The sequence below is a fragment of the Magnolia sinica genome, chromosome 4, assembly GCF_029962835.1.
Source record: "Magnolia sinica isolate HGM2019 chromosome 4, MsV1, whole genome shotgun sequence".
NCBI classification, from domain to species: domain Eukaryota; kingdom Viridiplantae; phylum Streptophyta; class Magnoliopsida; order Magnoliales; family Magnoliaceae; genus Magnolia; species Magnolia sinica.
The window spans coordinates 3400237-3425020 of record NC_080576.1 but is presented as its reverse complement, the minus strand read 5'-3'; the positions used below and the strand labels follow the sequence as shown (position 1 = coordinate 3425020).

The 24784-nt window shown below is 41.7% G+C and overlaps 2 protein-coding genes across 5 annotated transcripts in view; one reads left to right on the top strand and one right to left on the bottom strand.

Annotated features, from left to right (window-relative positions):
- Window positions 1-7598, bottom strand: part of LOC131242175 (exocyst complex component SEC6-like) — a 40347-nt gene extending 32749 nt beyond the window's left edge. Inside the window, exons 1-6 of one of the 4 annotated variants that reach the window (XM_058240645.1) lie at window positions 7432-7598; window positions 7163-7335; window positions 6003-6041; window positions 531-619; window positions 288-378; window positions 45-134 (exon numbers count right to left, since the gene is read on the bottom strand). In XM_058240645.1, coding sequence (XP_058096628.1) covers window positions 45-134; window positions 288-378; window positions 531-619; window positions 6003-6041; window positions 7163-7291 — 438 coding nt within the window. In that variant the 5' untranslated portion in view covers window positions 7292-7335; window positions 7432-7598. Of the gene's footprint in view, window positions 1-44; window positions 135-287; window positions 379-530; window positions 620-6002; window positions 6042-7162; window positions 7341-7431 lie in introns of all 4 variants that reach the window. The other 3 variants (XM_058240642.1, XM_058240643.1, XM_058240644.1) reach the window with 3 other exon arrangements.
- Window positions 7599-20766: 13168 nt separating this feature from the next.
- On the top strand, window positions 20767-24453 carry LOC131242174 (stress enhanced protein 2, chloroplastic-like). Its single transcript, XM_058240640.1, has 2 exons — window positions 20767-21145; window positions 24046-24453. The coding sequence occupies exons 1-2, from the start codon at window positions 20831-20833 to the stop codon at window positions 24313-24315; spliced, it is 585 nt and encodes a 194-aa protein (XP_058096623.1). The 5' UTR covers window positions 20767-20830; the 3' UTR covers window positions 24316-24453.
- Window positions 24454-24784: the final 331 nt, after the last annotated feature.

Sequence of the window (24784 nt, the reverse complement as noted above, 5' to 3'; positions counted from 1 at the left end):
ACAAGAAACAACCAATAAAAAAATTTCACAGACAACAAGGACACCTCAAATGTGTGAATCAGTTCTTTATCATCAGTCAAAGAATCCCGTGCTTCAGCAGCTTCAACAGAAATGGACATCATTCCCTCCACATCCTACATAAAACGTGCTAATTAGCTTGATAATAATGATGACTAGTGACATATGAGCTCATGACAATGCAAAATACTTGGACAAACTCTGAATCATCACAGAAACAGTTGCCAGACAATCATGAAACACTATTCAAGAAAGAAGTCTTGACCAACCTTTAGGGTTGTGTTCAGGTTGTTTCTAGCATTACTGAGAAGTTTTATCTGATCATGATTTTCAATCAGTGTTTGACATTCTTGACACAACCTGAGACATTGAGAAGTCAGATAAGCACATAACCAGTACAAGCATGGCCTCAAAATGGATACTACAACACCAGATGAGTTGCTTGTGAAAATCAGATATGTGAGAGATAACGAAAGAAAACTATCACCCTAGAAGTAATGTTCAAGACGTACTTTTCAATGGACACAAAGTTTTCTCGGAGCTGGTTAATTTTCTTCTGAGATGATGATAGGGCTTCTAATCCAGCTTGTGCCTGTTCAACCTGCAGAAGTGTCATTATTGGTCAAAATGCGTCCATTTGTAAGTGAAAATGAGGTGGATGGGTTTCCAGAAAAACCATGAGAATCCCAAACATGCTTAGAAATTAAAAAGGATCGTGTTGAAACTAAAATTTCTTATAGCAGACCTCAAAAGAATGAAATTTAAAGGTCTGAGGTTTGATTAGGGGGAACGGGGCGATGAATCTAGATGAAACTGCCACTTTCGATGCAAGAATACAGATGGATCTTCAGATTCTTCACCTAAAAGGAAAATGTAAAGCTGGAACTAAAGAGAAAGCATAGGGGCCTGTTTGGTAGAAACAAAAGTTCAATCTTGGACGGCATGTCTAGGACGGGCTTGTCCTGGTCTTCTCTAGCTAGGTCAATGATGTCCTAGTTAGGCCTATCTGCTGTTTGTTGAAACTTGTCCAAGTTTGCCAAGGACAAGCTTGTTTGCAGTTAAAGCCTGTCTAGGTCTTATTTTCTCCTACGAATTTGAGCCATTGAATATTTTTCTTTTAACCATCTATCTGATACCCATTATTTGGATGGTTAGGATTGCTTGATCAATATGATTTTAGGGACATGCTCCATCCAGAATGGGACCGACAATGTGAATCATTAGGATTATCTAATACGAGTCAATTTAGAGATATACCCATCTAGAATGGGGCCCTCAATTTGGATGCTCTGGATGGCTGAACATCGGTACCACATGTAATAAGAATAAGCCACCACCATTTCTTAAATGGTATAAAAATAACTCGGGAGTCTAGCCGCCTCCACCACTCGCTACATGAGAATTTTGCAGGGAGCCCATGCAACAAAAGGTGATGTGGGGCGAACTATGATGTCTTTATAACATCCACTCTATTCGTTAGTTGAGGCAACTAATGTTAGGACATGAACCCAAAAAACAGATAGATCCAAATATCTATTGCGCCACACTGTAGGAAATAATGAAAATGTGATACCCACCAATGAAACCTTTTTGGGGCCACAAAAGTTTTGGATTAAGATGATAGTTATATTTTACCTTCGTCCAGGTGGTACTCACCTTATGAAGGGCTTGGGTGGCACATAAACATCATGGATGTTCGGTAGTGAGCATATCCATCTCCGCCTTTTCCTATGTTGTGGCCCACTTGAGTTTCTAATTTGCCTGATCTTTGAGATCAGCTCCTAAAACGAGCTGGCCCAACTGATGGATGAAGTGGATATTACAAAGACATCACAGAGGGCCCCACAAGTTTGTAGGAAATTCACGTCCACCATGACAACACTTGTCAGTGCATCGTCACAACGTGTAAAGGAGGAAGATTTTGATACTCTAGATTCATACACATCCATGCTCATATGTGTCCGTACACATTCACACACATTCACACACGGGCATTGTGCAAATATGAAACACGGGAGTGAGATCTGAGCTTTCCACAAGGTTGGAAAGAATGGTCAGTTCTTCCTAAAAAAATCAGACAATTTCATACTTCATGTGGGTCATTAACCTTAACTTTATTCTTTTCCACTCCATTAGTTTTTGGTTCATGTGGCCCAAACAAGTTGCAAATCAAGCTGATTTTTTATCTCCCAAAGGCTAAAATAGTCTATTACAATGTGCTTGATTGTAAAATAGTCTAAAACTCGTTGGTTGTAATTAACCTATGTGGTAGACTATTAGATAGTGGTTGATCATAATCACCCTATGTAATAGTCTCTGACATTTCTCTTGTGGGAGTTTTGCACTCTCATTGCCGGTCCCAAGCCTCGATAAAGGAGGGTTGCATTTGGTTGGCAGCCAGTGTCAAATTTATGCCATAACTCACATCATGAATCCGAGCGGAACAAGATTCATGTAGCTGCCCCCAATTAACTGTGATAAGGCTTAAACAATGATGATGGTGATGGTGATGACACTAAAATGAAGATCCAAATATGATGATTGGATCAAATGTCACCACAAGGCATTGTAGTTCCACACAGATGGCATGTTGTGTGTAGGCTATATAAAAAACTTCAAACTCTTTGCATCTTCGGCAAGACCCCAAGTGTAATGGAGAGGAAGAGGAAGAGAGAGCAAGAGGGAGGGGAGACAGGTTGGAAGTTATCCACTGCGTGGACTGTAACTTATAGTCCAACTGGTTGCATCTTCCACCGATTGGACGGGTTGGGTGTCGTACACAAATGAAAGGTTAGAAGTTATCCACTGGATGGACTGTAACTTACAGTCCAACCAGTTGGACTTGAGACCTTCTCATTCGTGTGTGTGTGTGTGTGTGTGTGTGTGTGTAGTTTCAAATGCTGAGAGACAGCTACAACCACACAAGCCATTCAAAGGAGATCTGATGCAACAAGATTGGGAAATAAACTAATTGCATAATGCTACTTAATGTATCAGATTTTTGAAGCCGAATACCATTAGAAAAAGAAAAGGAGAGCTTTGTGGAACTGTTCCACATGGGGCCTGACAGAGTCACACCAACAAGTTTCTAGGGCATCGCACTACTTGAGGAAAAACCCTATCATGGGAAATAAAAAGAAAGTATTTTGTATTTCAAATTGACCAAAGCTACAGAAATTTACGTGCTCACCCCTTGGGGGCAATTTGCGCTCTTATTGGTTCACATGGCTGCTGGCTCCATTCAAAGAAAAAGCTAACCAGTAGCATCCGGTTTTCCTTGGGATAAAAGAAGAGGGGAAAGGAATAGGTACGGTGTGGTAAGTTCATACATGTATGTGTATACGGCAGTCCATCGTATACACACCATCACCATGGCATGAGATCCAATCTGTCCATCACGTGGGTCCCACCATATAAATCCCTTTTTTCCAGGCCGATTCCCTAGTCAGATGTTCCACAATGTCAGATAGAGTCAAATGGCACCAAAAAACTTGCCCAAAGATTTTCCAGAGCATAAAAAGAGTTTGTCCCAACTGATTGACAACTTAGATCTCATGTTCATGTGCCATGATTGCAAACTTGGTGGCATGTAAACAAGTTGATGCACAACTGTGACCCTCTTCACATGATGCATGGCTTTGAAGTACATATCCCTCTGATTTCCAAAGAACTCAGCTGTTGAGGGTCAAATATTGCATATTAGACCCCAGTTATTACTTGATTTTACGAGCATGATACCGTTTAACGCCCTATTTTAATCGTGTTTGTGATGCAAGGTGTATTTACGAGCGTGGACTGAAAAGGGGTACTAAAAGCGTGGATTTGATGCTCTGAAGTCACCAAGGCAAGGGACGGACCCCAGGGGACCAAGATCGAGGAATTTACACGCCAAAGATCCGAGAAGATCAAGTGATTGGGTTTAAACGGGTCTGAAAGTCGTCCAGAATGCAAGATCACAGGGTTCCCACCATTCATTCGGCTCGAAACTTTATATCTGGCCTGAAGACCATAAATTAAACGTACACGTCAAAATTTAGCCATTGGATCCTTGTGGAAGTGGCCCAACGGATAGATCAGCCCCTAAAATCCTGATTTGGGGCCCGCCTGATATTTGGATCCCTCGGTCTGTTTTTTTTTTTCAGAAGGAAATGATTACAATTCAATTACGAAATGGAAATAGAGTTTCCAAAACAAAAACACGAATGCTTACAACCAGCCAAGGCTAACTCGGCCTTGGAGATACTAAAGACATTATCCCCCCAAACAAACAAAATGTTTAGCACGGAAGATAAGATGCTAACCTTACAGAGAATTAAAAATAACAGGGATGCATCCTTCCCTCTGTTCACAGGATCTCATTTAGCATACTCATCTTTGTCATAGCTTGTGTATTCTCGTCACTATCATAGATGGTCAACCATATCACAGCAACAGCATTTGTCCTGTCATCTTCTTCAGTTGTCCCATCCACGGAATACTCAACCAATCCAATCATGTATTCATCTTGGAACGAGATGCTTTTGCTAGACACAGTCCTTGGGATTTTAGGGTACAATAGACTGAGATATTGTTGGTCTTATCCGACCCACCATGGATGTACCACACCCCAAAAATTTCCAAGCTGGGTAATCCTAGCTACCAATTTTTGGCCTTTCTCAGTTGAATGTGGACAGTTGGCAGTATTTCTCTTCTTAACCACTTATTTACAGGCTAACAAGTTGGTTGATTCCTCAGCCACATGTTGGGATTTGTGTTGCGTAACCACAAAGAGATGGATCTAGGATAGCAATCCAATGGCACCAAGCAAACACAAGAGAACACACAGATTTAACATGGAAAACCCTTTCGAGAAAAAACCATGGCACAAAGCGACAAAATTCCACTATGAAAGCATAAATTACAAAGAGAAAGGACTTACCCGATTCAAACAACCTCGAATTTTACCCTTGCTACACCCTTTGAAACCCTAGAACCCCTCTAGAAACCCTTAGAATACATTTAGAAAGCCTTAGCATACCTTAGAATGGCCCTAGGAACTCATATTTATAGTTTAGGAAGCCTCACTTACGCACCTCTCTGAAACCGCCTCAAATTTACGCTTCTGCGTAACCTTCGACTGGTCAGGCCTAGGCTTCAACTAGTCAAAGGACCCCTTCGACTGGTTGAGCCTGTCTCTCGATTGGTCGAAGACCTCGAAAATTTCAGAAACATTATTACTGGACTTCGAGTCGAACTTGCTTTCGACTAGTCAAACTTTTTCCAGAACTTTTCAGATTTAAGACATCCTTTTTAACAACACCACATAAAATGTGAAATCTTTCATAAGAATGGTGGCATTCCTCATACTTTATTTTGTTCTCTTTAGATCTCTGTCTCATTATTAAGTTTGTTATTAATTAAAAAGAAAGCATGTGTTGATCCAAAGTTAGTGATCACAATATGAAATTGCCTGCTTTTCTAAGAATTTCTCATCTTTCTATGCGGATGAATTATATGATCCTCATGCCAAGGATATGCACTGCAAACTCAGTTTTAAGTTTGCACGTGCGAGGTCATGCTTCAATAGTCAAGACCATTTGTCTGTTTGGCCCAACATGGATGTGCCCTGGCCCAAAATAACCCAGATTGGATAATTCTAGTTAATAATCCTTGGACCTTCTTCATTTGCATGTGGACCTTTGAGGTACTTCTGTTCTCAAACTTTTATATACAGGCCACGAATTGAAAGGTTAGGATTGCTGTATAAAGGAGATTTTTAGCTCATGATCCACCAATGGTAGGGACCAATAGACCAAGGGTATGAATCACTCATGGGCGTGACACTTGCATAAAATAACAACCCGAGTAATACTATGCACATCTTCAACTTGAGGATCATATAATTCCTCCTCTACATGATCACTTGCGAACAATATCCACGGCTGAAAAACCATTAACGGTTACACTAACGCTAAAATGAGATCGGAAAATGAGGATAGCCGTACCTGTTCTGCAACCATTGTACTGAGTTGTGCATCATTTGCCTGACAGAATGGAAATAAATAAAATAAACTTTCCTTCAGAACCTTCATATTATAAGGTAATACTACTGTCCAAATAAATAAACGGTACACAAGTCAAGAACCAATTAAAACTCCATGTGAACAGTAAACTCAACACTTCCAAAAACATAAACCCACCATCCATACATTCATGCGAGAGAGAGAGAGAGAGAGAGAGAGAGAGAGAGAGAGAGAGAGTTACTACTATGTAGCCCAATTTCTAAAAGTTCTTGGTGCGTGTTTGAAGACATTTTTTATTTAAATTTCCCAAAAATACCAATCCTCCATGTAAGAGATTCCCATTTGAAGTCGTAAGAGCGTTTACATATGCTTTTATACAAGTTTTTTGCTGTTGATAATATAATAATAATGCATACCCATTTAATGTGTTTCTCTAAATCAGAAATCACATTGAGAGAAACCACTCGCACTAATCAACGAGGCTCGAATATGCTATCTCTTTAATTTGCAATTATACTGCATTGTCAGACACTTGACCCCTTGTGACAACAAGATCAAGAGCAAAGAGTGTAAGGGAGAAGATTAACTTGAAGCACAGAGAATTCTGAAGGGGGGGAAAGGGAAGGAAAATTGATTTTCTTAGTCAAGAAAGACAAAGATACAATGCACGGCTCAAACTAGCAGTGTTTTAGCTCTGTCCAGCATTCTGTACAGATAACCCCACCTTTTCAGTGACACATGACTGTTTATCTGGTGGTCCCCACCTTCGATGGAAGATGCTGCAAATAACTCCAAGCCAACTTGCAAGCAAATGGATGGCTAAAAGTAGAACATATCCAACTCTTCATACACCACGGAAAAAGGTCCACCAATCAGATGGCCGTGGTTGTTCAATGCAGGAGATTCCCAGTCCAGCATCTGCCCACAGCATGTCCCACCAAATGAACACCAAAGGTGGGGCCCACAAGTACAAAGTTCCAACCCGAGCAAAGATCCCCTCAGGTTTCAATCTTATTCTGCGAAACCAAAACCCCGCACTGCCGTACCTCACAGCCAATCAAACGGAAATACGAAATGAAGAATTCGCTGAAGTCTGTAACGGGTTCGGGTCCCATTTCATGAGAATTGAACAAGTTCAGTACCTGCTGACGTTGAACGTAGTCGGATTTGATCGAAGCTATCGACGCGAGGAGCTCCGGAAGCGGCAACAGCTTAGCCACCTCCCGAACGGCGGCCTCTTTGGCTTCGATGCCGAGATCTTGTATCATCATGTTTCTTTGATTATCCCAGCAATCTCGACCTCAAAAAATCCAGCCTAGAGAAGAAATGAAAGAAATCAAGAAGAAGAAGAAATGGAAGTCTGGAAAATGAAATCGAGAAAATTCAAATGGAAAGAGAGAAGGAGAAAAACCCTAGAATTTTGAATTTGAGCGGCTTGAATTTCTACTGGAAGGGAGAAACGAAGGATTTTGCAGAGACGCTGAGACAGAGAGCGAGATCTTCTCTTCCAGAGCGGAAGCCTGTTTCGGTTTTTTCTGATTCGGCTGCCGATACGAGAAAAAAAAGGGTCCGGACACGAAATAAATTCTGGCTCGAGTAGGTGAATCACGGAATACGTACTGAAACGGCACACTTGTGACGAATCCGGGCCCTTTAATTGGCGGGTTACCTATGAATTAAAGGTTTTGCACCATTCATCACATGGATTACTCGTTCTCGGTGAATACCAGCCATTGGTAATTTCTCCTCCGACCGTTCATTTAACTCGTTTAAGGCTGCTCCACCTGATGGAAAAATGGGCCAGATTCATGGTTCGTGTCATTTTCAAGGTTTTCACCATCCAGTGGTTAACCATATCCCGCACGTGGCATGGGTCCGCGATTCACTTTTTCAATTTATCGTCGCGCGTATCTTCACCGTATTCCCATTGCAGCTAGATATGCTACCGCTGTTCGCTCCAGGAGAGATTCAGGGGTGGGAAGCGGATTGGCTGGTGTACCACACATCAGCCATATAGCTGGTGTACGTGTCGTGCAAAGACCAGCGCTGACGCTCATCGAGCTCCGTGTTGTACGAACGGTTTAAAGTATATCAAAGTTACATTGCCGCTAAAATAATGTATTTATTATATCCACACCGTTCGTCTATTTTTAGAGATCAATTTAGATCATGAGACAAAAAATGAATTATGTACAACGCTCAAATGGACCACACTACAAATAGCAGCGGTGATAATGATTTTCTTCGTTAAAACATTCGTAGGGCTCACAATAAGGTTTATTTTCCATCCAATCTCTTCATAAGGTCAAAAATACCTGGATTAATAGTAAAAACAAATATATTGATCCAAAACTTCTGTGACCCCCTAAAGGGTTTCAATGGTATACGTTCAATCTCCCACTGCTTTTTTCAGTGTGGTCCACTTGATCTTTAGATCTTTCTTATTTTTCGTTCAAGACTTAAGACGAGATCTCCTACTGGATGGACGGTTTGGATATAATACATACCTCATGATGGGACCCACAGAACTTGCCGACGTCAATACACGGGCTATATAGCTGATGTGTGGTACACCAGCCAATCCGCTTCCCAAGGGGTGAGTCACGGCACACGTGTGCAACATCTTGCCGTGTAAAGGTCGAGTCAGCGGCGTCTTAATTACGGAACGCGTCGTGAAAGCCTGAACTTCTTGCGACGGGAGCCAGGTGGAGCCCACCATGATACTTGCGAGAAATTCACCGCGTCCGTCTGTTTTGGCGGATCATGCTCATGACATGAGACTAAAAATGAGGTAGATCAGTGAGGATTGAACGTCCACCGCTGAAACACTAGTGTGGCTGCATAAGTTTTAGATCAGCTTAATATTTGTGTGTTTTCAATTCATCCCAGTTGGAATGACCCTGTGGTCAGCATGGATGGCATATAAAAATAACGATGGTACTCAGGGAGGTTTCATCGGTAAGCATCTCTGCCTACAAATTTTCTGCCGTGTGGCTAACTTTAGTTCTTGATCGGTCACATTTTCAGCACTATATCCTAACATAAGCTGATAACACGGATGATTGGATTTGATTTCTAACAAACATCACATTGAGCCCTACCTAATATCTCATCCCATGAAGTTAGTGGGAAATGGTCTAAGCAAGCCATCCCCGTCATTGCCGTGGATTGCATTCCAGACAGGGTCTCGAAAGATAGGCTATGTTTACCACCGTCATCTGTTTTGACAAGTCATGCGAAGACGCGATCTTAAAAGATACAAAACTCAAAGCAGAATACAACATTACACACGAAGGATTGTCAGTTTAAAGATTTGAATCTCATGTCTTTACGTAGGACTAGATATGACTGCATGAACCATTTGAATGGCAAATGATTATAACCGTGGACCTACGGAGGCTTCAACAGTAGCCGGTTTACCTAGCTGTTTTTTTACTGCCGTGCTGCCTTCGCGAATTTTAGTACTGCCTCAGTTTTTGGATGACGTCCTAACAGAAACAGTTAGAATTGGGATCCTCGGCTTGCCTGAAGCTGGAAAATCATGTTTAATTTCTTGCATCTTGATTGATCCGTGGGTTGCATTCCAAACTAAGGCACAAAGTATTAACAATTACAAAGAAAACGAAAAGTACAAAAAAAAATAAAAAAAAATAAAAAAAAAATTGATATTCTTATAATTCAAAAAACCTTTTGTATTTTTCTTTCCAAATCCTATAAACATTTTAGCACGGATTAGAATCACTTAGAATACCTTAATCCACTTTACACCCTATATATAGTATTACACCTGAAATAGGATGCAATCCATACAATTATGCAAAATCATGTACGCCATTGATTTAAACATCGGTCACTCAATATCACTTGTAATCATTTATTGATTGAACATGGCTTAAATTGTCTAGAGGTCAAACTGTATAAAAACAGAGTTTCTCGATTAATCGAGCCAAGCGATCAAAATCTCTTATGTCATGCCTCAAATTCGGAAACCGGACTCACAAAATTTCCGATTGCCGACAACCTCCATAGCACCTAATTCTCGACTTCCGGCGCCTTTATGCCAATTTCCGATCCTGAGATCCTATAAGAGAGATTTTCAATATAAATTTGTCTCGTAAAAAGCATAATCACAAGTATACTCAAATCACAAGAACAACATCATCACCACATATCAACTAATATAATTATTTAAGTACAATGCTGAAAGGGAAAAATACATACATGTAACGCCCCGAAATCCGAGGGTCGAGCAGACGCTCAACTCTCGAATTCCAACGCATCACTTATGCAACATAGATAATAATGATTAAATATTGTCCGTATTAGTGCATTAAATATGAATGGGATTATATCAAATCAGCATATCATACTCCAAAGACAATTTAATTACGCAAGCGGAAGACTGTAATAAGTATATAAAGCATATAAGTGGTTGTAGGTCCTTAGAGTATGAACATGATACCAGGTAAAATAATTACATGTTTAGTTCCAAAATAAAAAATACAAAGTGTAAATGTTCAACTATCCCTATAGTGACTGAAATCCCGTCGATCAGAACGCGGTCTACATAGACCCGCTTGATAGCTGAATATATGAGAATTCCTCCTCCTCGTCTATGAAATCCCAGGCAGCAGCGTAGACATCGTCGCCACCTACATCTATAACCGAGTGTGGTTGGTATTTTAAAACAGTCCCAGAGTATGAGTGAGTGATTAACTCAGTGGAGTTATAGGGCAAAGGTTAACATGTTATCAATTCAGTCAAGCAGTAATGATAAAGCAATACAACAAGTATTCCTAAGTACTCTGGTTAATGTAAGAATGATGTGTTAATGATGCATGTCTTCGCTTACACTCCCTCTGCGACATTATCTCACGATCGCGGCATGCACCCCTTTCACTGTGCTCAACTCCTACGCCAAAGGCACATGCAATGCGGTGCATGTACGCGATTAGTCAAGTTCTTAATTAGACCTATTCATACAGCAGGTTGGGAAGCTAAGGCACCTCCCTTTATATCATTTACCCAAATAATGATCCATCTAGGGTCGTCAATCCTAGTTAATCCCATACGATAGCAGTTCTAGGTCGCTACGGAGAGGCTCGTCACCTCAGCGCATGCCTAGTTTATACTCGAAGTCACTACGAAAAGGCTTATCACCTTAACGTAGTCCTAGTGTATACTCGAGGTCACTACGAGAGACTCGTCACTTGATCGTAGGCCGATAGCTCGAATACAGTGTCTCATGCTACCGTATTCAGCTCACAAGTTTGGTTTGCTCATTGGTCACTACGGGGAGGCTCATCGCCCAAGCGTAGGTCGACAACTCGACCACGGTGTCTCATACCACCATGCCCGGCTCATGAGTCTTGACGGATCGTGGTACCAAGGTTAAACAGGCTTTTCACTGGTAAGTTAATACCTTAGATTTAAGCAGTAGCGTCAATACATGGTAAACATACATTAGGTCAATCAAGTTACTTGACAAGCTCGATTGGTACGAGCGCACGTTGAATTAATCAACATGGAGCGCGTAAGCACTCCGCGTGGCCTAACCACTGTCGACAAATCATCGTATGACTCGGATTTATCAAATGTGTCCATCGTGGCTAAACAATTCGACCACCGATCGTAAACCCTTACCGATTGCCTGGACTACATCGTAGCCCCAGTCATACTCCAAACAATAACATTCACACGTGATAGTCAAAGACAGCATGTGACAACGAATCTAAGTATAATTCTCCTTTGAGCATTTTAACAAACGAATAACATATGTTGTAATACACAGGCATTTCATTCATAAATAACATAGTAGTAAGATAGGTTACGTGAAGGAAACTGTAGCTATAAATAAGGTGATTGAGAATCCTATCTCAACACACTCATTAAATACATTCAACGAGTATTTTTTTCATTCAAGTATTTAATCAAACACTTATACTACACCTATCAACATACATATAATAAATCAATTATAACGTATATTATAGTGATTCCTTTCACAAGGGAGTTGTCATAGGTATAACAATCATATATTCTTAAACATCAATCATAACAAATACAAATCATAATTTCATATTCATTCAAACATTTCAACAAACATGTAGAATGCATTAAAAATCAACATAGTTTATATATATATATATATATATATATATATGTAGTATACGGAAGACGTCATATCTAAACACATGTGATAGTAATCAAGTCAGTCATAAATCATTAACTGACATTGAAAGCCTTGAAAATCATAACCTAAACGTTTATAGTCCGCACCTTTCGCCGGTAAACTCATATCGAACTCAGTTTGAACACTAAGTCTTCGTTTACGGCACAACAACAACCTATAGCATGAAATAGGTTAGCTATTTCACCATTTACTCTATTTAGATGCCTAAAACATATTAGGGTTAGGATTTCTTACCCAAAACTAGAACCGGAATCGCCGGTATAGCGATACGGGAGAGACGATTCCGCCCATGGAGCGACAGGGAAGAATTCCAGCAACTATCTCTCTCTCTCTCTCTACTTTCCTCACTCTTTCCTTCTCTTTTCTCTCTTCTCTCTCCTAGGGTTTAGAAAATTCGCATGGCATGGGAGAGAAAGGATTTAGGGGCCTTATATAGGCTCAAAAGTGAGCTCAATGGCCCTAGGGTCATGGTATACTTAGGTTATAGCCAAAAATCGTTTGTTTCGGGCCAAAGGAGTTCATCTGGAGGCCAATTTCTTACATACGGTCTATGGAAAGTTTCCTGACATTGGATCTAATTCAGGTTAGGATTTTGGTCCAATTGGATCAGTGGATCGACCGTGAAGGACCTGATTCAGTTCAACGGTCATCAGAACTCGATCAGGGCCACAAATACATCGACATGTGTTGAAAATTTTTCCTAATCCGAGAGTGTAATTGGGTCAAAATCTGACGGTTTGAAACCTTAAATTTAGCTTGCAAGTGAACGGCCCAAATCACTTAAGTTTAAGCTCATTTTTCTAAAGATATTTGCGTTTCTCAAACACTTCATTCCGGGCTCAAGTTGTACGTTTTCAGATACTATTATAACTTGATTTCTGAGATGGTTGTTAAGCCCAGTAAGGCGGTCATAAGCGTGTAGTTTCACTCTAATCGGACTTTCAACGCGCGGTCTAAGTCCGATACGGAGTTTCAAGATGCTCCCGAGAGCAACTGGGTTTAGAGATTGACCCCATATTTTTAGATAATGTAGCATTAGCGATTCTACTTGTTTTGGATCTTCCAGATCGTGTAGAAAGCGATTTAAGCTAAACTACTAATTAATTCAGTTTAGTACTTAAATAATTTTCGTCTAATTTCAAAAGGATTTGGTCCTTAGTGATATCTGCCTGAGGTGGTGCTCGGGTCTTTATACGAATTTTTTTTCAAGATGTTACAATGCATATAATAAAATCTTTACAAGACTCGGCTGCACGCTCCTGCTCCTGCTCAGCTACGACTACATCCTAACGTCATCTGCACGCATCTATCGTACATAAGCTTATAAAAAGCTTAGAAGGTAGTGTAAGTGTGTGAGCAGTATATGTGTGCTTAGAATGTAATATTAGAGTAAACGAAAATATTGGTAAGTTCACGAACCATACAATATCAAAATAAGCAAAAATACTAACAAGTCCATCAAAATATCGTCAACCTCATTCAGGATATGCGATGAAAAGACATAGCAAGCCAATGTCATATACTGAAAAAGTAATGTAGGCCAGTTATGCAATGCGGAGACATAATGAGTCAAATATCAGATACCAATGATGCAATACCATACACAATTATGAAGAGCTACGAATACCATCAGCCTCATCTAAGTCATATGAATGCAGAAATATAGCAACCCAAAATGTCATATGCCGAGGATGTAATGCAATATGTAATATGTGGTGTGAATGAAATGACCAAGCTGTAGTGTGAAGTCGGGATGATAATACGTGGTATCGCATGCATAGGGCCTATTACAAATGACTTCTATCCAAACTAGTCTCATACATAAATTTGAATATATAGACTCAATGTGGTAAGCTTCTGATCTCAGGTTAATCGCGCGCCCCAACCGAAATCCTGGCCATTACGAAAGTATACATAACAATTAGTTGCACACCACCATCCCAAGTGGATAGTGAATGAATAAATGGATGAGTATAATTCTGAGTATACAACTGCTCAATTAGTCCACAAATTAGTACTGTACATCTATGGGATCATTACCGGGGTCTAGTACACTTTACATGCAATCGCCGCCCATTGACGCGCGACCATGCAAGTGGCAGAGACCTCACCATTCGCCTGACCAGTGGTCAGCCAATATCTACCCGGCACGTTGATAACGGACCCATTCACGAGCTGGTCAAACTCAGCCTAGCTATGCCCACTACCCTTAGGCAGATAAGGTCACACCCCCTCCCAACCGACCACGAAATAGTGGGAGACGCGGCCTCCTGGTATTCGGCACTCGGGCACTCATGTATCCACTCGGTCTAGACGTTAAGGCGTCTCCTGACCTCAGAGGTTTAGGGACTTTCACCCACGGACATCCAAAAATGCTCAGATGCTCAAACCAAACATTTTTTGTGCTCATATGGCCATTCACGACATACCTGTGGAGGTCACAGCCCTGATGTCGCTAGGGCGTACAGTAATCATAATCACATAATGCAATATGTATGAGTCATGTAGTCCAATCATGCATCAATCTTGCGCATACCATGCGCTCATATGGGATAGCTTCACCTATCAGGGAGTCTCATAAACCATCTGTACTGTGACATATGCAATGGTTATTCACATCTCATAATAAACATACAGATGGTGTGTATGAGCATGCATCATGATGTTATGCTGTCACATATTCATAATCGGTATCAATAACCGGCATCGACAATCGGCCTAGACTGGACATTTAACCAACATTACCCCCAAGGAATGACCCACATAAAACCTAACATATAGTGGACTTATGACCTCACATAAGGGCCAATATACAACACCATGAGCCTCACTCAAAAGCTTAATACACATCACGATGGGCCACTCACATGGGCCTAATATACATCACAACAGGCTCCATCGCCTGGCTCTCAAATGCACCATAATGGGCCTCATGACATAGGCCTTATATACATTACACTGGGCCTTAAATACGGGCCGCCTATACATTACATTAAGCCTCGATAATCGGCTTTAATATTCGGCCTTGACAATCGAAATTGGCTTCGATAAGCAGAATCAGCCCCGACAACCGGAATCGGCCTCGACAATCAAAATCGACCTCGACAATCAGAATTGACCTCAACAATCAGAATCGGCCTCGACAATCATAATCGACTTCGACAATCGGCCTTGACAATCGGAATCGGCCTCGACAATCATAATCAGCCTCGACGCAAGGCATGGTCTATAGATGGATGGCCAATGATGGATCAAGCAATATCAACGGGGCTCAATAATTTAGGTTAACCCACTAGAGAATTATGAGAATGGGCCTAATCAGGCCAAAGGGAAGGTCACAATGTGGACATTTAACCATCACTGCCCATCAATGTGGACATTCAACCAACATTGCTCCTAATAAGTGGCCCACATAGGGCCAAACATACAGTGGGCCCACGGCCTCACACAAGGGCCTAATGTACAACATTATGGGCCTCAGTTAAGGGGTATATACGCATAGGGCCTTACTCAAATGGGTCGCAATACATCATGTAGGGCCTCCGCAAATACAACAAATCGGGCCTCTTACAAGGGCCTCATATACCACGTTGGGCCTTATCAAATGAGCCCCAAGTACATCGCATCGGGCCTCACCAAAAGAGCCCCAATCACATCAAATGGGCCGAATCAAATGGGCCAAATCAATGGGACGTATAACAACACCATTCATATATTTTTAAGAGATCATTTTAGAGCAATATCACAAAAAAAAAGAGACGAATCATATCCAAAGGATCATCTGGACCAGATCATACATAACAGTGGTGATAATAATTCCCACTATTAAAAATTTAGAGGGCCCACCATAGCATGTATTTTCCATCTAGACAGTTCATAAGGTCATAAAAACCTGAACTTAGAGGAAAAACAAATATCATATTAGTTCAAAACTTCTGCAACCCAAAGGGTTTCAATGGTAAATGCTCCATCCCACTATTTTCTACAATGTGGTCCACTTGATACTGGATCTGTCTTATTTTTCTCCCCAAGCCTTAGGATTGGCTCACCAAATGGATGGACGGTTTAAATGAACCATATACATTAGGGTGGGTCCACGTACGTGGCCCACCTTGGACGGGCTCGCCAAATGGATGGACGGTTTAAACATAACACATATATCAAGGTGTAAGGCCCACTGTCCAGCCATCTGGACGGTGTGGCTAAGACCCATACATCACAGTGGTCCCCACATACGGACGGGGCAGAAATGCAGTCCACATCCAGACCTTTGGACGGTCTGGATTGGATGGATGGACGGTGTATATACATGGGGTCCACCTAATGAGCATCTCATCTCAAAACAGGTAGGTCCCCACGTGGGGCCCACCATAAACTTATATATATTGCATATATCTCAAAACAGGTGGGTCCATACGTGGGGCCCACCATATACTATATATATATATATTAGCATAGTTCAGTCCAGCGTCTAGGCCCTATACGGCTTGGACGTGGACGTAATACACGGTGGGGTACCACCGTCCTTGATGGATGGTGTAGACATAACACATATATCATATAAGGTGGGGCCCACAAAGCACGACCACCAGACAATCCGTTGATCAGGTGGGTCCCACGTAGGGCCAAAAGGCTTAATAGCACTTCACACTTCACTATTAGCCACCTCCAGTAAGCATCAATACCCAGACCTCTGTTGAAACGAGGTATCTTTCACCCACTCTACCACTTGAGTTATGGATCAGGGTGGTCCGGTGGGTGGGATTCCCATCGTCCCAACGGTGGACGATGTGGATCATCACCTACAATATGGCGGGCCACACCATCAGATGGACGAAGTAGATATAACACATTAGTGGGGCCCACTCCATCATAAGGGTGAGAGAGAGAGAGAAACGTGAAGGGGAGGGACCCCACCACTATTGGGCCCTCCCTATACAATGCATACGTCAAGTGGGTCCCACAACAAGTGGCCCCTAAAATTCAAAATCAACAGCGAATCACCCACACATGGCCTCCTTCTTTAGCTCCTTGGACTCCTATGCTCCTTGGCTTTGATCGTAATGGAGGTTGATGAAGAATGGAGGGTTGAGATGAGAGATGAGAGGGAGTAGGAAAGTGGGCCACACTTGGCTTTGGAAAAGCTTGGATGTTGGGTGCTTTCTCTTAGGAGCTTGGAGAATTGTTAGAGAATGAGAGAGAGAAGTGATGGATTGATAAGGGATGGGTGGAGTGGGTGTTGTAAGAAAGGGAATGAGAAGGCATGCATGGGTTAGTTTGAATTTTGTGTAAAAGGGGAATGAGTAGGGAGAGAGAGAGTTGACTTGTGAGGGAAAGAGGGAATGGGTGCTTGTACTTGTAATAGGGTGAGGTGGCTTGGGGTATGGATGATGTACTTGACTTGATTGATGTGACAGATCATAGAGATTCTCTTGAAATTCGCAACACGCGACATTTTTTTGGAATGAACGCGGGCCCACATCTTCTGTCCTGAGTATCGCATCGGCATACAAGACGGAGCGTTGGAATAGCAGCGACGGTGCGGTTGCTGGGATATAAGTCAAGTGAAAACCGTTATCTTTTCTTTACAAACAAAATATTACCCCACTAAAAAAAAAACTCAAATGGGCCACGTTGCGGGAACAATGTAAATTCAGGCCAACACCTTAAATTTTAAAGTGTTATAGCCTACCTTAGTTTTTGAACGACTGAATTTTTGAATGGGTTTGGTGAAAGATACAGGCCATGTTAGCACCCATACAAGCCTATGGTTGACCTCCAATCCCCATTTATCTATATAATTGGGTTGTGAATCTTGCTGATTTCTTGCTGCATGGCCACGTCACGCGTAAGGATGCTTATGGATGGACGGCATGATAAAACACATGCATCAATGTGGGGCCGATAGATACACCTTTAGGGACTGGATGGCACATGATAAAACACATGCATCAATGTGGGGCCGATAGATACACCTTTAGGGACTGGATGGCACAGTATCTAGGTCAATCTAATCCTTTCCGCCATTTTCAAACAACAAATAAATTTTGCATGGGACCAAATACAATTCCATGCCACCTCATCCCACGGTTCAAACAAGCCATGGATTTAGAGTATTATTCGGCTCTAGTGCAAGGGATATTGCAGTGGTTGAATCCCGTGAAATTTCACATCTTTGGAGCCATTCGAACCCACTGCATCTTATTGTCAAGCATTTGATTTCATATCACAAGTGGATCTCATGGTGGACATTATAAATAGTTAATTGGATGGGCACCACGGTGGAAGGGAGGTTGATGAATGATCAGATATTCCACTGTAACCTTCAAAGAAAATCTAAACCCAAAAAAGGAGAGACTCAGGCAGAAATGAAGTTCAGGTGGGCCACACCATGTGTAAATCCACATGAGCTATGGTACCTTATTTACGTTGTTTTTCTACAGCACGTGGATGAGTGTCACGTTTTAAAGCTGATTGCTCTTCAAATTAAAAGCGAAACTCTCATCCTTGTTTGGTGAGTCAATAACTAACGGGGCAGACATTTTTTGCCGGGCTCCGTTTCCGCACACCTGCCGACGCAATTCAAAGTATTTTAAAAAAATTGCAGTTATTAAGGGCCTGTTTGATTTCCATGATACAGGTAAATCCTGGTAAATGAGTAATTATTACTTTTTAACCTTGTTTGAAAATGCGAGAGTAATTCTATTTGAAAATTCGATACAAAAGTGTTAACTTAAATCTATGGACCCTACCGCAATGTATATGATATATTTGCACCGTCCATCTATTTTATTAGAACATTTTGAGGCATGAGTTAAAAAATTAGACAAATCCAATACTGAAATAGCCTACGCAAAAGGAAACAGTGACCTTAATTCATCCACTGTTGAAAGTTGTTTTTTTTCACTAAACTCACATTGAGGTTTTTTCATCATCTAACCCGTTCATAGGGTCACACAGACATGGATAAGGAGAAAATACAAATATCAGCTTGATTCTAAACTTTTAATAGCCCCAAGAAGTTTTTAATGGTAGGCGTTTGATTTCCGTTGTTACCTGTGGCGTGGTCCGCTTGAGCTTTGGATCTTCCTCAATTTTTTTTACTCATGCCTTAAATTCAGCTGACATAATAAATGAATGGTATATTTAAGTCACGTACAAACTGGTGGGTGATTATGCCGAGCTCGGGTTCCGCATACCTGCCAACACATTTCAAAGCATTTTTTTAATAAACTTTTATGAATGATGTGACTAGGATTGTACACGAACCAGGCTAGCCCGATTAACTCGCTCGACTCAGCCCAAAAAAGCTCGACTCGAAACTGAGTTCAGTCCGGAATGAACCATTTTTTTCAATTCGAAACTGAGTTCGGGCCAAATTCGAACAGGTCTCAGTTCAGCCCGTGTGTGTGTGTGTGTGTATTTCTAAATCCTTATTTTAACCATTTGACACAAAGAAGTGAGAACGCCGCCCGACCTATGAACTTGCTGTAAGGTTTGAAATTGGCCCGAACTTGCCCGATTGCTAACCGAGCCGAGTTCGGGTTCAAGCTGGATTTGGTTGGTGACTGGACCGGGACGGGTTGAGCCCAATTCGACTCAGTTCGGCCCGATGTACACCCCTAGACGTGACTTGCTGTGACCTCGTGGAAAGATCTTCCTGGTTAGAAGATAGCGAACCTTTGAAAACAGTGGCAAGCTGTAGGATGGTTAAAGTATCCATGATGAATATTCAAGAGGCAAGAGTTTTAAATTATCATAAGATAAAATTTTGACAACATCCATCCGTAGAGCAGCACATCATTTGAACGGTTTAGATACATGGCCCTGGATCCAACGACTCCAGATCAGACCGATGTATCTTATGAGAATACATGGGATGACGGAAGTGCACGGCATTTGCACGGTGTATTAACTCGTTTTCACCTCATCTCCATCTGTAATAGTGAAAAATAGACATGAAGTGGCCGTTCCCGCTGCCTGTATGGATGTTGGCATTGGCACGACACGGGCACAACGTTTGAGAGGGTTCGACGGCTAGGATCTTCAAATGTTGTAGATTTTGCAGGCAAGGTGCATTTCTTAGTGGGGCCAGTCAAAATATGAGCCTGCAACTTTCGTGGAAATGAACATTTTACGTCCGGAAGGAGGATATATCTTTTACGTCCGTTCATCTTGTTGCGCATATGCGGATGGAAAACGGTACAACTGCACATCAATTGGATGAGGGATCGACAGTCATCAAATCAAACCGTAAAAAATGAAAATGGTTAGGTGTAAAAACGCGTGGCTATGATTGTCCAGTAGCTGTAGTTTTTAAACGATTATCATCCACGACAGCTCCCACTAGATCAACGGTCCCGATGGATATTGTGGATAGAATATTCTGCAGTGTATGGGGTTATTCTGGCTCCGTGTTTCTGTGGCTGTCAACCATAGCGGCGCACTCTCTGTGGAAACAACGCTACTGTCGAAAACGAGTGCCACGTCACTGGTGGGGCCAACGACATCAGGCCATCACGGCAAACATTCCCGGTAGACGTGGACTTGTCAGCTACCACAAAGAATCCAACTAAACAGGATCCCAGTTTCCGCGGATCGGCTGCTCGTGCGGTCGATGCTCTGTGATTTTTTCGCAATGGCTGCGACGGCTCGCGCGATCTTCTGCGAGTTGCAGCCGCAGAAGCCCGCCATCGCGAGGAGAGAATCGGCGATTACGAAACTCAAGGCCGCCGATTCGTCGCCTGAGAGTGGAAAGATCGTCCTCCAACCCCGCGTGTGTACTCTCAGATTGTACGGCTCAGGCCGCGACGGAATCATCAGGACCCTGCGGGATGCTGACGTGTCACCGTTCTTGGCTTCTCTTTTGGACTACATGGAGAACTCGAGGAAGAGTCAGGACATCGAGATCATCTCCGGTCGCCTCGCCATGGCATATCTTCTCTTACTGTCTCCGCTAGCATGCGCATGTGGGTGACTTTGCCCATCTGTTTCGTGACCGGTGGTTGCTCATATCCATGGCTCTACTCATACGCCATCCCTGTGCAAGATCTGGACTGTTTATCTACTGGACCCTACATGGATGTGCCTTGCCCCAAAAATCATACACGATCAGACGATCATAGCAACCGAGTTTGAAGATCTCTGCTGATATATAAATGGACGCTTTGCATGCTTTTGGGTGTGACCCGTCCACAGCAGAGCATGCTCAAGGAATAACTCAGATACACGTGCAGGATAGCATGCTCCAGCAGAGCCGAACAGTAGAACGGTCTGGATCGCGTGCATGTGTTAGGCTCTTCAAACGTACACATGGCGTAGTAGTAAGGCCATCCAGACCGTCCAAATCGCTAATACAATTTAGGTATAGCACAGCCTAAAAATTGCACCGAGATAATAATATAAACCATCTGATTTTTTACCCCTTGGAATTTGGACACTCGCCATTTTATTTCTAACCATTCATTCGACAGCCATTAATTGGATGGTTGGGATTACGGGAACAGTGTGATTGTAGAGATATGCTCCATCCACAAGTGGACCCATATTTTGAATAATCTAGATAGATGTACATGAGTACCGATGTGATGTTACGAGGATGAGTGGCCACCATTTTTCAAATATAACCCTTTATTCAATCCTGAAAGTAGGGTCAGGGTACTCTGTTTTAAAACTGAGAACATGGATCAAGTGCCCATGTCGGTATGTGAGAGTGCGTAGGAGTAAATGGTAGAGTTCAAAAATAAAATATAAAAAATTGAAGAGATTTGAACATTTTTTTGCTCTTACTTTTTGCTATTCACTGAAAGACTGATTTCTTCTTTGTTGTTGTCAAATAATCTGTCTTATTTTGAATACATTCATAAAACGCCATGGGATTAACTTTCATAAGATTTGACACTTAAAAATATCTTTTACTCTTATGTAAATAGGATAAGGATGTGTTTGATGCATGGAATTCGGGCATGTTAGATGGGATAGACTTCTTTATCCCTTACTTTTCTTATGTGAACGTGTTTGGCCGGCCTACCTAATATTACCAGTTTTCAGTATTGAAACAATACTTGAAAAGCATCAACTTAAGGAGGATTCACAAATTCCTTGTTAGATTGCAGTTGGCTATGACTATTCCATTGAATCCCATCATATCCATAAGGTGAAAAAATAATAGAACTTGAGGGGGTGTTTGGGCGGTGGGATTAGAAGGGATTAGGTGGGATGGGATTCAAAAAACATAATTATTATCCATGGCAGGGATTGTTCCTGTTGCCATGGGATAAGATTAATGCTATGCTTTGTTGATAATACAGTGGTACATTAAATGGATATACCCACCATCATTTGAAATTACTAAGAATAACACACGTGTGTTATATCTAAACCTTTCATTTGTTTTGTAAACTCATTTTGTGGCATGGGCCTAAAAATGAGGTAGATCCAAAACTTATGTGGCCCCAAAGAAGTTTTCAACGGTAAGTATTCAATTTCTGTTGCTTTCTATGGTGGGGTCCACTTGAGCTTTAGATTTACCTGATTTTTTGGCCCATGCTCTAAAATAATCTCGAAAAATGGGTGGACGGGGTGGATATAGCCCACACATCATAGTAGGACCTACACAACTTGCTAACATTGAATGAAATTGGCATGGACCCAATGTAATTCCATCTAATCTAATTCAAGCTTTTCCATCTTCCCAAACATAGAGATGAATCGGCACAGGACCCGATGAATACCATCCCACCTAATCCCTTCTAATCCCACTGCCCAAGCACGCCCTAAATGGAGACATTCAGAAGTTCTCTTCATTGCAGGTGACGGCCAAATAGGAAATCTAGATCTAACTGTTATCATCACTGCCAATTCCTTCTTCGGCAAAATTTTATCATAAACCCAACTTCAATAGTTGTCCCTGCGCTCCTGTCGAAAACCCAACACTACCTATTGCCTCTTTACCAACATCATTTTTATCTTGAATTTTCACAATGCGTAATTGGATTCGTCAAATTTCCTGATCCAGCCATTTGAAATACAAGTACAAAACAAACACCAAACATCGATCTTCTGTTAAATAGGTTTCTCAAACTTTGGTTCCAATATCAATTGTTATGGTAAAACGTTTACGCATTATCATTGCAGGCAATAGCAAAAAAGAAGGAAAAAAAAAAAGATCACACAAAAGTAGAGAGATAAAGCATAAAGATTTATTTAGTTTAGCGATATACCTATTGCATAGAAAAAAAGAAAAACAGAGCTTTTTTCTCCGATGTAGACAAGAGAAGCAAAAATACCAAACTTATCTTTCTCCTACGTGTACAAAAAAGTTCTCAAAAAATGAAATTTATAGAATATGATACCTTTTTGACCCTCCTTATATAGAACACAACGTGTGGCAATATATGCAAAGAAGTACATCACGAAGTAGGCTTCATCGTACATGGCCATACACACAATCATTAAAGAATTCGTGGGAAAAGGAAAGAGAGAGAGACCGTCTCTCACATCCCAGTCTTCACTGCCACAACAATGATATCATAATCTTGCTTCACTGATTCGAATACGAGCAACTACAAAATTACTTTTCAATATATAGTCCTCAAAACTCAGTCCAATCAGTGACTTTCGTCAAGCATCAGTGTGTACTTTCGGATCCCATCGTCTCCATCCATCATGGGGCCCATCAGGCAAACCCCTCAGATCTCATACACGTGTGTCACGTCTACAGTGATTGAGTCCTTCGCTGTGTATTTTTTTTATATACAAGTACTACAATTAAGTTGGACTTACATCCGCTTTGGTAAGAACCCCATTTTTTGTTGAATCCTTCTGTGGCAGATTGTATTCGTAGGTGCAGTGATTATGGAAGCAGCGACTGGAAACTCATTGTTTGCGAAGATGGATTTCGAGGCGATCGAAGAAGCGGCGGCGGCATGTTTGGCTGCTGTCGTGTGCGCCGCTGCTTTTGCTTGGATTTCAAGGGCTCGGAATCGAGTGGGCAGTATCTTCCCCCTTGGATGCAACGCCTTTGTCGATTCCATCATCGATAAGTTTGTTGACGGCCTGTTCTACGAAAACGAGCTCACCGACTGGTCTGATGACATGTGATGGGCGATTGAGATCACCTTACAGAGCTGGCAAGGAGAGAGGTGTTGTGTAGAGACACACATAAACAGAGGTCTTGAGGCTGAGGAATGTAGCATTGTATGTGTATACGGTCAGGGAGATGTTTGCTTGTAGGTAGCATACTTGCTCCAGGGAGATGATATGGTAGAGCTGGAAGAACTAAAGCACGGTAGAGCCATCTCTCTACAGTACGTGTGTTGGGGTGATATGAAACTTGGGTCCACCTATACACACAACCCTAGCATGGCTGGTTGATGTCTCAAAAATCACACCCATCTATTCATCCAATCGATGGTCCATGGTAAGGAAAAGTAATGGACAGGATTGTCTCATTGGTTTAACTTCAATGGTCAACTTTAACCAATTCATATATTGCTACGCCGCATCTTCTGCGGTTAAATAAACATTATGGCGGGCCTTAGAAAAGTTTCTACCAGGGCATTACTTCTGG

Coding starts and splice junctions, on each gene's coding strand:
- LOC131242174 (XM_058240640.1), top strand. CDS start 20,831: ATGCTCTGTGATTTTTTCGCAATGGCTGCGACGGCTCGCGCGATCTTC. Junction 21,146..24,045: donor TCTCCGGTCGCCTCGCCATG/GCATATCTTCTC, acceptor CTTCTGTGGCAG/ATTGTATTCGTAGGTGCAGT.